The following is a 13,009-nucleotide window of genomic DNA, read 5'->3' on the forward strand; positions in this document are numbered from 1 at the left end:
AGCCAAGTATCTCTCCACCATATTTTCCTTAAAGAAATAAAGGTTCCCCTTTTACAGCTCAAGACCTTTTGGTCAAGGGAGCTTGAAAGAAGGAAAGGGAAAGGGACATGATATGCAAGTGTCCACCCATCCCCATGTAAAGCAAGGAAGGTCTATTTATAGACAAAATCAGAGTCATGTGAACATTACCTCAGGAGTCATTTCCTCTGAGTGGCAACAAATCATCACATAAAAATGTTTCCTACATCACTGGCTCCGTGCCTCAAGGATTCTATTTATTATGAATGAGGCAAAGAGAAGACAACAGCACATACTGCCTTAAGGCATAATCGCTTGAAAAGAGCAGTATCCGGACACATGGTACAACTGAAAGTTTGTGACATGGAAGTGTGAAGATGTCCATGATTTTAGTATTATTATGATGGGCTTGCAACATGGGATTTGAGGTGTGGTTTTAGTTGTAGGGATGTGTAGTTTGAGGGGAAAATCAGGCTTAATGAAAACCAGAAGTGTCCATGCCAGGAGGGCTGAGAAAATAAATTAGCTGAATATGCCGTAATGACAAAATTAACAAACTATGTGAATAAATGACCAGTCAAAGAATTTCAATACAAATGAAAAGGATACTACTTTTTTTAAAAAAGGGCAGCAGATAACAAGTTTATTGACATGATGTATATGAATTATTAATAATCCTCTTTATATATTGTACAATTCATCTTATAATATTGTCTAACATTATTACCATGTTTATCAAGTATTGTATAGTTTCTTATGATTCTGCTAAGATTTATTATTATGATGATCACCAATTAATGCTCATTAGTATATCACTATTTACTACTAATTGGTGCTGTCATCTTTTATTGTTTATTGTTTACTATAACATTCATTATATTATATATTTTTCTTCATTTTTCCTTTTGATGTAATTGAGATTGCAGTTGGATATGGTTTCTATTCTCTTTCATTTTTGCTCTGCTTTATTTATATTTATATTAAAAATCTGACAATAAGAAAAAAGGGGGGAAAGAAAAAATCAGTCTTTTTTGGATCTGGATATCAGGGAGCCAAAAATTATCAGTATTCCTGGTTATCCAGATTCCAATTTTTTTTCCAGGACTCCGATATTATTCAGCTCCTTTATTCCCTATGGGGAACTTTTCCCAAGGGCTAGAAGGGCTGTTTCTTGAGCAAATACTACCAAACTCACAGTGGAACTGCTCATCCCTGTCCATTAAATAACTGCAAAGTTTCACAAGAATTGGACCAAGATGTCCAATTCTATGTGACCTTGAATATGGCCATCCTCCATTGGTTCCTGGGGGGTGGGGGGACTCCAAGCTTTCTCTGAGCAAACAGTATCCAAACACTCAAGAACAAGCAAAGCAATCCCTGGACAAAAATCTCTCAAAGCAGACAGAACCAACAAGCCCAAAGTACCAATGCAGAACCAGGCAATCCCACCAGAAGTGTGGGACAATATGGCAAGCCTAGCACAACAAATGTACAACCTGAGAATCCAAGCCAAGTTCAAACCAGAAAATCCTCCAAATCAAACTGAATCACAACTCTGTTGCAAGTGCAACAAATGTAAAATCAGATGATCTGAGCCAATGTACAACCCAAGAATCCATGGCAATGTTGAAACAGAGATTCCACTGCAAACCACAAACCCAACACAAACCAACTTGTGCAAAGAACACAATGTTGCAAGACCCATAGAACTAATTTCAAACCACAGAATCTAAGCCAAATCAACCTCTCAAGCCCTGGAAAGAAGACATTGACAGAGACACACAGCACATTCAAGAAAAGACAGTCTTGGGAGCCTTAAAATGCTGGCTTCCAATATTCTCAGTTACTCCCAAATATTTCCAGGATTTTTCAGGACCCATTTCCTGGTATCCCGGAAAATCCCAGATATTATCTGTAAATCTGAATATTTCTGGAAAATACCAACAAGGTATTTTCAGATATTTATTCATACTGGATATATACAAAGGCATACCCCTGTTTATTTTTTTTATAAACAGCCTTAAATTTGTTGGTGGTATGTGCATGTTTATGTATACATGTTTTTAACAAACAATAAAGGGTACTGAGTAGCCAACTTTTGGCCTTGCACCTGGAAAGCCTGAATTAAAACCCATACTTAGCCAAACAGATGGCCTTGCCAAATCTCTGTGCCTCAATTTCCTATCTGTAAATGAGCAGTAATAGTGGCCTATTAAGAGTTGATATGAGAGCACTGTAATTGGCACATGGGCTGGATCCAATCCTTCTATGAACTGAGTTCGCTAAAAGGATTTTTGTTGTCTTCCAGTGTGGTGCAGTGGTTAAGAGTGGTGGCTTGGAGCAGTTGACTTTAATCTGAAGAACCAGGTTTGATTACCCACTCCTACACATGAGCAACGGACGCTAATGTAGTGAACCGGGTTGGTTTTGCCACTCCTACACGTGAAGCCAGCTGGGTGACCTGGGGCTAGTCACAGCTCTCTTAGAGCTCTCTTAGCCTCACCTACCTCACAGGGGGTCTGTTGTGGGAAGGGGAAGGGAAGGTGATTGTAAGCTGGTTTGATTCTCCCTTAAAAAGTAGGGAAAGTGGTTAAGAGTGGTGGATTGGAGTGGTGGACTCTGATCTGGAGAACCGGGTTCAATTCCCCACTCCTCCACATGAGCGGCGGATGCTAATCTGGTGAACTGGGTTGGTTTCCCCACTCTTCCATATTAAGCCAGCTGGGTGATCTTGGGCTAGTCACACTCTCTCAGCCCCACCTACCTCACAGGGTGTCTGTTGTGGGGAGGGGAAGGGAAGGTGATTTTAAGCCAGTTGGATTCTGCCTTAAGTGGTAGAGGAAGTCAGCATATAAAAACCATCTCTTCTCCTCCTCCTCCTCCTTTTTCACAGGGCAGCCCCCCACCCCAAAAAAGCTGGAATTCTAAATATGGAGCAAAACTGGGGAATGAGGAGAAGTTGACCAGAAGAAAGCAACTGAGGCCAAGCAGAACAGAAGCCTGTGGCAAGTTGTCACTTCTGTGCCATTTCCACAGACTAGCTAGGATGATTTGTTTTTAATTAAAGGAATATATAAATACAATGGCATTAAAAAGCATTAAAAAGGTACCAGATAAAATATAACTATACTAGTTATCCACTAATGCTGATCAGTCATCTTCACCAACCTGACACCGAACATGACATGACACACAGAATAACATAACCTTGACTGGAATTCTGCAGGTTAATGGCTGTCTGTATGTCATACAATTATTTCCAGACAAAAAACATTTTGTAAAAGCATTTTAGAAACCAAGCCAGTGTCGACATCGTTGTCTCTTTGAGCCAATTCTGTATACACAGGGTGCCCCGTCAAACTTTGCTGCTAATGTTTTGCTTAACCAGGTAGTAACATTGTGTGTGTGTGTGTGTGTGTGTGTGTGTGTGTAACCCATCTCATGTTGGGTCGTACTCTTTTCCTGCTGTTTTTGACTTTTCCTAGCATTATTGTCTTTTCCAGTGACTCTTGTCTTCTCATAATGTGACCAATGTACGATAGCCTCAGTTTAGTTATTTTAGCTTCTAGGCTTGATTTGATGTAGAACCTATTTATTTGGGCTTTTTGGCAGTCCACGGTATCCATAACACTCTCCTGCAACGCCACATTTCAAAGGAATCTACTTTCTTCCTCTCAGCTTTCTTCATTGTCCAGCTTTCAGACCCATACATATTAAAAGGGAATACTATGGCATGAATTTACTTGATCATGGTGACACATCTTTACACTTAACAGTAACATTAAGCCAACATAACTGCTGGGCCTTTTGTGTTAAAGTGTTTGAGTAATTTACCTCACCTGGTATTTTGTGTGGAGATAGAAAAACAAGTTGTGTCTGTTTGGTTATGAGAATAAAAGGGGATTTGGAAAATGATAATTGATTTCCTACTCTATAATGTAGGAACAATTGGTAGTATTAACACAACTGTGTGCAGAGTGGGCTACACTTATCTCAACGCTAGGCCTACATTTTCTCCACAGGCTTTAAAAAAAGAAAATGGCAGTATTTCAGCTGATTTAAAGAGCTTGTAACCCAAATGAGCTTTTGAAGTTCTGGCCCTTGACACATAAGAAGTTCCATTCTTGAATGGACATGCAGAATGACTCCAAGTTTCCCTTACTATAGGAGGTGCTTCTGATGATAAGATTCACATGGTTTGGAAAGATAAGTATTCTGAAGCTGTTGCTACATCTACCAAACACTAGCACCAGTACAAAATAACAATGCAAATTAGCACATTTGGGTCAATACATCAGAAACTATCAGTATTAGATAACAGAGAAAATTAATAGAACTGTTGCCTTCAGGTAGAAGAAGAGTTGTTTTCATATGCTGATTTTCTCTATTTTTAAGAAGAATCAAACCGATGTACAATCTCCTTCCCTTCCTCTCCCCACAACAAACACCTTGTGAAACAGATGAGGTTGAGAGAGCTCTAAGAGAACTGTGACTTGCCCAAGGTCACCCAGCTGGCTTCATGTATAAGAGTTTGGAAACCCACCCGCTTCACCAGATTAGAGTCTACCACTCATGTGGAGGAGTAGGGAATCAAACCCGGTTCACCAGATTAGAGTCCACCGCTCCTAAGCACTACACCACAGTTGCTCTCTCTGGTAGGTGGGGCTCTCAAATTTTATCCCAGTTACAAGTCACCTAAAGAATTTAAATTTCTGTATGAGTTAGTACAGGGAACAATTTTAGTATCTGGGTATCTGCCTGTTTTCCAGCATATTTGGCTCAGATATTACTTCAGTCACTGATGCAGAGAACCACTTAGGTATCTTTCCCTGTGCAAAGTGCTTTTGTGTGTAGCTTCTACCTCATGGTTCAGGTGGAGGTTAATCATGGCAGTGAACCTTTTCTTTCTTTCATAGGGGAGGTTCAGTGGTCTTTTCAAATTGAGCCCAAACCATCTGGGAATCATTTCAACAGACAGCTCCCAGTAAAGCAGGGTGCCCATGCAAGTCCTGATTTCTACAGCTACTGTGCCATCATGGCAATATTCAAAGGAAGCCTCAATAAGCATATTCTGTGCAAGTTGGTTCAGAAATCTCCCACTAAAGAGGCATTTGCACATGTGGAATCATGCACTTTCAATCCACTTTCAGTGCACTTTGCAGCTGGATTTTAGTGTGTGAAATGGCAAAACCCACTAGCAAACAATCATTGAAGTGCATTGAAAGTAGATTGAAAGTGCATTATTCAGGATGTCTGAAAGCGCCCTACAATCAGTGGGACTTATTGATATGTAAGAATGCAGCTGCCCCAATCATGTAATAGAAGGAGAAGGAGAAGAGTTGGTTTTTATATGCTGACTTTCTCTACCACTTAAGGAAGAATCCAACCAGTTTACAATCACCTTCCCTTCCCCTCTCCACAACAGACACCCTGTGAGGTAGGTAGGGCTGAGAGACTTCTAAAAGAGCTGTGACTAGCCCAAGGTCACCCAGCTGGCTTCATGTGGAGGAGTGGGGAAACCAACCCTGTTCACCATATTAGAGCCCGCTGCTCATGTGTAGGAGTGGGGAATCAAACCCAGTTCTCCAGATTAGACTCCACTGCTCCAAACCACCTCTCTTAACCACTACACCACACTGGCTCTGATGAATGAAGGGTTTAAAGGAGCTGTCTGGCTTTAAAAACAACAAGACATGCCGGTACAAAGCACAGAACCCACAGCTTACTCCCCACAAGTGCTCTTCTCCTAGTTGAGGCACTTCTGGTACTAGAAGTCAGCCAAGGAAAAAGGTATTTGGGAAAAGAAACCATTGGGAGGTAAGTGGTATTGAGGGCTCTGCACTCCTTATTCAGGGCTCTTTGGGGCTTACCTTCTTCAGGGAGATAATTCCTTCTCGCGTTTCCTTGTCCGTCGACATGGAAAAGACTCCAGAGCCGTCCCCATTTATAATTGTGTATTTCATATCAGCATTCGACCCAGTGTCTGCGTCGTTGGCCTTGATTTTGCCCACTGCAGAGCCAACTTGTGCCGACTCAGGAACATACAACTGATAATGTTCTGGAAAATAGAATGAGAGCAATGTTGCTAGCAAGTCTACCATGGGAGAATTTTGCAGAGTCAAACATGCCTTCAAAGCATGAGTCATGATTTCACTACGATTTACCAAACTAGTTCTGCTGTACACTGACTTGGTCAGGCCACACCTAGAGTCTTGTGTGCAGTTCCAGAGGCCTCACATCAAAAAGGATGTGGGTAAAATGGAGCGGGTGCAGAGGAGAGCAACGAGGAGGGTCAGGGGCCTGGAGACCAAGCCCTATGAGGAAAGGCTGAGGGAGTTGGGAATGTTTAGTGTGGAGAAGAGGAGGTTGAGGGGGGGGCATGATTGCTCTCTTGAAGTATTTGAAGGGTTGTCACTTAGAGGAGGGCAGGGAGCTGTTCCTGTTGGCAGCAGAGAATAGGACTTGCAATAATGGGTTTAAATTGTGGGAGGAAAGGTGCCGGCTGGATATTAGGGGGGGAAATTACAGTAAGAGTTGTTCAACATTGGAATCAGCTACCTAGGGAGGTGGTAAGCTCCCCCTCACTGGCGGTCTTTAAGCAGAGGCTGGATAAACACTTTTCAAGGATGCTCTAGGCTTATCCGGCATTAAGCAGGGGGTTGTAATAGATGGCCTGTATGGCCTCTTCCAACTCTATGATTCTATGATTCTAGTGGGGAAACTCACAGGGAAATTCCCTCATTGGTCCTTTCTTTGTCCCCTGGTTTCTGACACTCTCCTTCAGCAAACTTTCTCTACCCTTTCCCCTCCCAGTGCCACCTCCTCCCCCCATCTTTTTCCTTCCACATTCTACTTCTTTTCCTCCCCATACCCCAATACTGGTCCCCACCTGTCCCTTGCCCTCCTGCTGCCCTCTTTCCTCAGTCTCACCTCCCCGCCACCTCCCCTTCTCCGCTAAACACCCATCCTCACCCCTTTTGGTTGGCAGGGCAGCCACTTACCAGCCAGCCTGCCCACTTGACGTGCTGCCAGTGCCAGTGCTCCCCTCCCAGTGCCACCTCCTCCCCCCATCTTTTTCCTTCTACATTCTACTTCTTTTCCTCCCCATACCCCAATACTGGTCCCCACCTGTCCCTTGCCCTCCTGCTGCCCTCTTTCCTCAGTCTCACCTCCCCGCCACCTCCCCCTCTCCGCTACACACCCATCCTCACCCCCTTTGGTTGGCAGGGCAGCCACTTACCAGTTCAGCCTGCCCACTTGACATGCTGCTGCCACCAGTCTGCCATGGCAGCTTCCCCTCCCACCTCAAGCTGTGGGGGTGGCTCCTCTCCTGTCTGTCCAGCTCACATGGTGGGAGGGAGCTGGGGGGCAGCAGTGGCTCCTCCTCCCACTTCCCTCCCTGCCACTCTAGCCACAAGCCTGCCCCCACCCTGCTGCTCTGCCCCGTCAACTACCCACCCACCCCCTTCCTCTCCCAGCAGTCTGATAGAGCTGCATAAAAGAGGTAAACATGCAGAAAACATGTTTGGTAGAATTTAAACCTCCCTCCATTTTCCCCAACATTCATATTTTCTGCAAGCCTGGGGTATCCACAAAGTTTGCAGAAAAACGTTCCTAGTCTGTAAATGGCTCTAATCCATTAGTTTAAGTATCAGAACATAGTGCCATGTTGGCTATTAGATCAATCTGTCTGTCTGTCCATTCGTCCGTCCGTCCGTCCATCCATCCATCCATCCATCCATCCATCCATCCATCCATCCATCCATCCTACTAGATATATCTATTCATTAGACTTATCTACAATGCATATACCTTGACTATGAAAGTTTGTCCTTCCTGAATGTGGAATACTGAATTCTGGCAGATGTAAAATAATAAGAAGTCTGTTGGATTAGACTATCTAGTCCATTCTAGTATCTGGATATCTAGCCAGATACATCTGGGAAGTCCTGAAGCAAGGTGTACTGACCCCCCCCCTGTTTCTTGTCATTAATACCTGATATTCAATTACCTTTGATTATCATTACAATTCTACTTTACTATTGCAGATGAGTTCCATCTGATAGGCCTTTCTGCCTTTTAAAAAGCAATTTAAACCATTGGTGAGCATAACAGCTTCTGGCTGAGAATTTTATACAAGAATTATGAGTTGTATGAAGGTTTCTGGCTGTCCTGAACTAGGTATGTTTAAAAAAAACAAAAAACAAAACAGAAACCAGACATATGTTGTTTGTCATTTAAAGTTAGAATTAAAATTAGCTGTATAAGGAAACCAAGTTGTTTCCATTGATGGTAGGTGGGCATCCTATTGTGGAGAGGTGGCAAATGTAGCCTGTGGCTGACCTTCAGTGTCAGTTCCTCCCATCAGGCTTGTCTTTGAGCATGTACGAAAAAACCTTTGTTGCAGCCCAAAAGGTGATGGCTATAGCTCCCCAGAACAAAATAACTTAAGCGAGCTTGTGCTTATATACAATCAGAAAGCCCCTCCCCAAAGCCAAAGGAGGTGATCCAGTGACTAGCAGAAAGTTGGATGTGAGGGCGATCTGGCTGTGACATCTGTCACCCCATTGATCGCCAGGGTTGATCTGGCTGGCTAGGCGGGTGTCCCCTACCTCCCTCACCGCTCCATGTGCATCCCTCCTGAAGCTGTGCGCTCGGTGGAAGAGGACGACCATCCCAGATAGATGGAGTGTACCGTGCTTCGGTCAAGGGTATATGATAGCTGTGCTCCCCTGCTAGAACCTCCCAACAAGAACACGGACTAGCAGAAAGTAGACAAAATTTCTGTGCCCAGAAATGCCCATTAGAATGCTCCTGTTTGGCAAGAAAATGATCCAACTAGACAACATCACCGTCGAAGGATGTATCCATTCTCACTCCTCAGGCTATCCCGTCTCCCTCCTACTGAGAAAATGAAACCAGACAGCAAGGCAGCGGAATGAACGGGCAGGCTAAAAGGTTTCCAGCCACTCCCAAATAATTCTTCAGATCCAGAATGATATTTACAAATGGGTGTGGCTCAGCTTGGAGCTCTATCTTAAATTTCCCAATGGCACATCCCATGGCAATCAATGTCACATGAGTTCTACGGTTATAAGTAGAGTTGGTTTTCATATAGCTGACTTTCTCTACCGCTTAAGGAAGTATTAAACCAGCTAACAATCACCTTCCCTTCCCCTGTCCACAACAGACACCTTGTGAGTAGGTGGGGCTGAGAGAGCTCTAAGAGATCTGTGACTAGCCCAGTGTCACCCAACTGGCTTAATGTGGAGGAGTGGGGAAACCAACCCAGTTCACCAGATTAGCGTCCATTGCTCATGTGGAAGAGTGGGGAATCAAACCTGGTTCACCAGTTCAGAGTCCGCTGCTCATGTGGAGGAGTGGGGAAAACAAAGCCATTGCTCCAGATTTGAGTCCACCACTCATGTGGAAGGGCAGGGAATCATATCCGGTTCACCAGATTAGAGTCTGCTGCTCATGTGGAGGAGTGGGGAATCAAACTCGGTTCTCCAGATTAGAGTCCACCATTCCAAACCACTGCTCTTAACCACTACACCATGTTGACTCTCCAAGATTAGTTGGGCTAATTGTTTTAAAGTAATGGAAATTCTAAAACACCATAAAGAATCCAAGATCTTGTGTTTTGTTTCATGGAATGGTTTGACGTTCAGAGCTGTAGCAGCCATGTATATCTTGCTGCCTTGGGAGAAAAATATAACACCTTTGCACACTCTCTTCTTTCTCTACTCCCAAATAGCCAGGGAAACAAGGACAAAAAATTTCCCAGAGTTAAAAGCTATGCAATTTTTAAAAGCCTAGGATGGGTTCTCCTCCTCCCACATTTATGTGCCTCGCAACTGAGAGAAACTTTTCTACTCCTAACTTTACAGCACTCAAGCCAAATCAAATTATTTCTTAAATGAATCTTTGCACACCCCAATGGCTGGCCTTAACGTAAAAGGAAATAAATGCTTATCCACAACTATGGAAGGCCACAATTAAGGTTGCAACAGTGGTTGCTATGCAGCCTACAGAACACTTTTGCTGGTCACTTAGGCGGCCTTGAGAGAGATCCTTTTGTGAGTATCTTAAAATTTTGTTTTCCAAAGAAGTACTTTAAAAAGAACAGTAACAACAATCAGGAGGGAACTAAACACAGTATGCCAGAGATGTGTATTCAGACATTCCTCAATTATCTTCATTATGGATCTCTCACATCTTATTTGTCCTTAAGTCTGTCGGTTTGTCCATATGAACGTATGCACCTTCTACTGGATCAGACCATCGGTCCATCAAAATCAGTATTGTCTACTCGGACTGGCAGTGGCTCTCCAGAGTCTTAGGCAGAGGCCTTTCACATCACCAACTATTTGCTCCTTTTAACTGGAGACGTCGGGGATTGAACCTACAGCCTTCTGCATGCCAAACAGATGCTCTGCCGTTGAGTCACAGCCCATCCCTTAATCTGTATCTGCATATTTTACTCATTGCAGTGCATGCTCTCTATTAAGACATGATAGCAGATGCCAGACATCCTTCCCCCCACCCATCAAGTCACAACTGACTTATAGTGAACCTTGTTGGGGTTTTCAAGGCAAGAGACAGTCAGAGGTGGATTGCCATTGCCTGCCTCTGTGTCATGACTGTATTCCATGGAGGTCTCCCATCTAAAGTGTCCTGGCATCAAGATTGTTGGTTTTGTTGCATTGCATTCTTATTCCAGTTGACTGTCCAGCAGATCTTGACTGTTGCCTGGAGCAATAGGATTGTATCGAGTCGTTCCAGGAATTTCTTCTGATGTCTCCTCTGAACCTAGGTAGGGTTCTATTGGACCAAAATGTCTTTGGAGCATTTGTCTTCTTGTTTTTGTATAAATTTTATTAGGTTTTATACTATAAATTTTCCATTGCAATAAACAACATCTATAACAATATAAAATTTCAATTCTAACTTGAAGTTGTTATGATTCCATAACATATAGTAATAAAAAAAGAAAATGGAAAATCTGTGACTTCCCCCTCACCTCCATCTGCCTCTTAATAAAAAGTTCATCCCGTCGTAGTTAATCTAATCTTGATGCTCTATCAATATCATTTAACAAAAAGAAAACCATAATCTGTTAGTAAATATAATTATACTTATTCATTATAAAAAAGACAAAGAAATCCTCTGGATCAGATTAGAAAATATTCTTCCATTTTTCCCAATTTTAACTCATATTCACAATAATGCATCCACGCCTCCCATTCCCCCAAAAACCGAGCCTCACTTTCTTCATTTAAAATAGCTGTGAGTTTTGCCATTTCTGCCACTTCAAACATTTTAACAATCCAGTCTTTTTTCACGGGAATTTCGATCCCTTTCCATTTCGCTGCATAAAGCAGTCTCGCAGCTGTTGTGGCATAAATCAAAAAGGTTCTTTGTGTTAATAAGTCGTCTGGAATCATACTCAATAACATCATTTCTGGTGTTTTGGGTATTTTTTTTGTAATATTAGTCTCAATTCATTGTAGATCATGTCCCAAAAGTCTTTAGCTTTATCACAGGTCCACCACATATGATAAAAGGAACCGATTTCTTTGTTACATTTCCAACAGATAGGGGACATTGTTTTGTAAATCTTTGCAATCTTCTTAGGTGTTAAATACCATCTATACATCATTTTGTAAATGTTTTCTCGCACTGACTGTGCTTTTATTCCTTTTAGGTCTTTAGACCATAGTCGTTCCCATTTATTTAAGGCAATATCATGTCCCACATTTTGAGCCCAATCGATCATAGTTGGTTTGATCGTGTCCTGCTCACAATATAATGTTAAAAGGAGATTATACATTTTAGAAATCAGTTTTGTATTATTATCTAATAGAATCCTTTGAAAAGAAGATTTTTCTTTAGAAAATCCTTTTTTGACATCTTGTACAAAAACTGATTTAATTTGATAGTATTGGAGCCATTGTAAATCGTCCTTAAGAAGTTGAAAGTCTTTTAGTGAGCATTTCTTTCCATCCCATTTAATTAGATCTTGATAGGTGATAAATTTGTCTGGTCTAAGTGGGCGCAATGTTAACATTTCTTGAGGCGATATCCACATTGGTGTTTCTGGTTCCAAAATATGTTTATATCTCATCCAAATACGGAATAAAGAGGACCTGATTATATGATTACGGAATGTTGCTTGTAATTTAATTTTATCATACCACAAGTAGCCATGCCATCCGCTTAAGTTATTATAACCTTCCAAGTCTAGCAAACGTGTATTTGACAAATCCATCCAGTCTTTTATCCATACTAAAGCTACCGCTTCAGCGTAAAGTTGAAGGTTAGGTAGTGCTAAACCTCCTCTAGTTTTTAGATCCACTAAATATTTATAAGCAGTCCTTGGTTTTTTCCCTTGCCAGATGAAATTTGAAATGTCTTTCCTCCAGGTATCAAAGTATTTAGTGTGTGATATTATTGGCAAATTTTGGAATAAAAAGAGCATCCTTGGTAGAACATTCATTTGAATCGTTGAAATACGTCCCATTAATGACAATTTTTTATTTGACCATATAATCATATCAGTTTTAATCTTACCCCATAGCTTGAGGTAATTGTTAATTATCAGATCTTTGTTCTTTGCAGTAATCCAGATTCCCAGGTATTTAACTTTGTTGGCTTTCTCCCAACCAGTATATGATATAAATTCCTGTTGCTGTATTTCCGGTAAATTTTTAAATATTATCTTTGTTTTTTCTTGATTCACTTTAAAGCCTGATATTTTCCCAAAGTCGTCCAAAGTCTCCCGAAGTATGTTCATTGACTGTGTTGGATTCTCCAAAATTAACAGGAGGTCATCCGCGAATGCTCTCAACTTGAATTCATGTTTTTTAATTCTTAATCCACGGATGTCCTCCATACTTCTTAGTTTCACACATAGCGGTTCCAACACCAACAAGAATAAAAGTGGAGACAGGGGACATCCCTGTCTAGTTCCTTTCGTGATTTGGCAATT

General features: G+C 41.9%; 1 protein-coding gene across 1 annotated transcript in view; it reads right to left on the reverse strand.

Moving 5' to 3' along the window:
• CDH18 (cadherin 18) overlaps positions 1-13,009 on the reverse strand; it is a 222,992-nt gene that overhangs the window by 58,381 nt on the left and 151,602 nt on the right. Inside the window, exon 5 of the mRNA XM_056854114.1 lies at positions 5,889-6,076. Coding sequence (XP_056710092.1) covers positions 5,889-6,076 — 188 coding nt within the window. The remainder of the gene's footprint in view (positions 1-5,888; positions 6,077-13,009) is intronic.

Source organism: Euleptes europaea, chromosome 8 (genome assembly GCF_029931775.1).
Source record: "Euleptes europaea isolate rEulEur1 chromosome 8, rEulEur1.hap1, whole genome shotgun sequence".
Lineage (NCBI taxonomy): Eukaryota > Metazoa > Chordata > Lepidosauria > Squamata > Sphaerodactylidae > Euleptes > Euleptes europaea.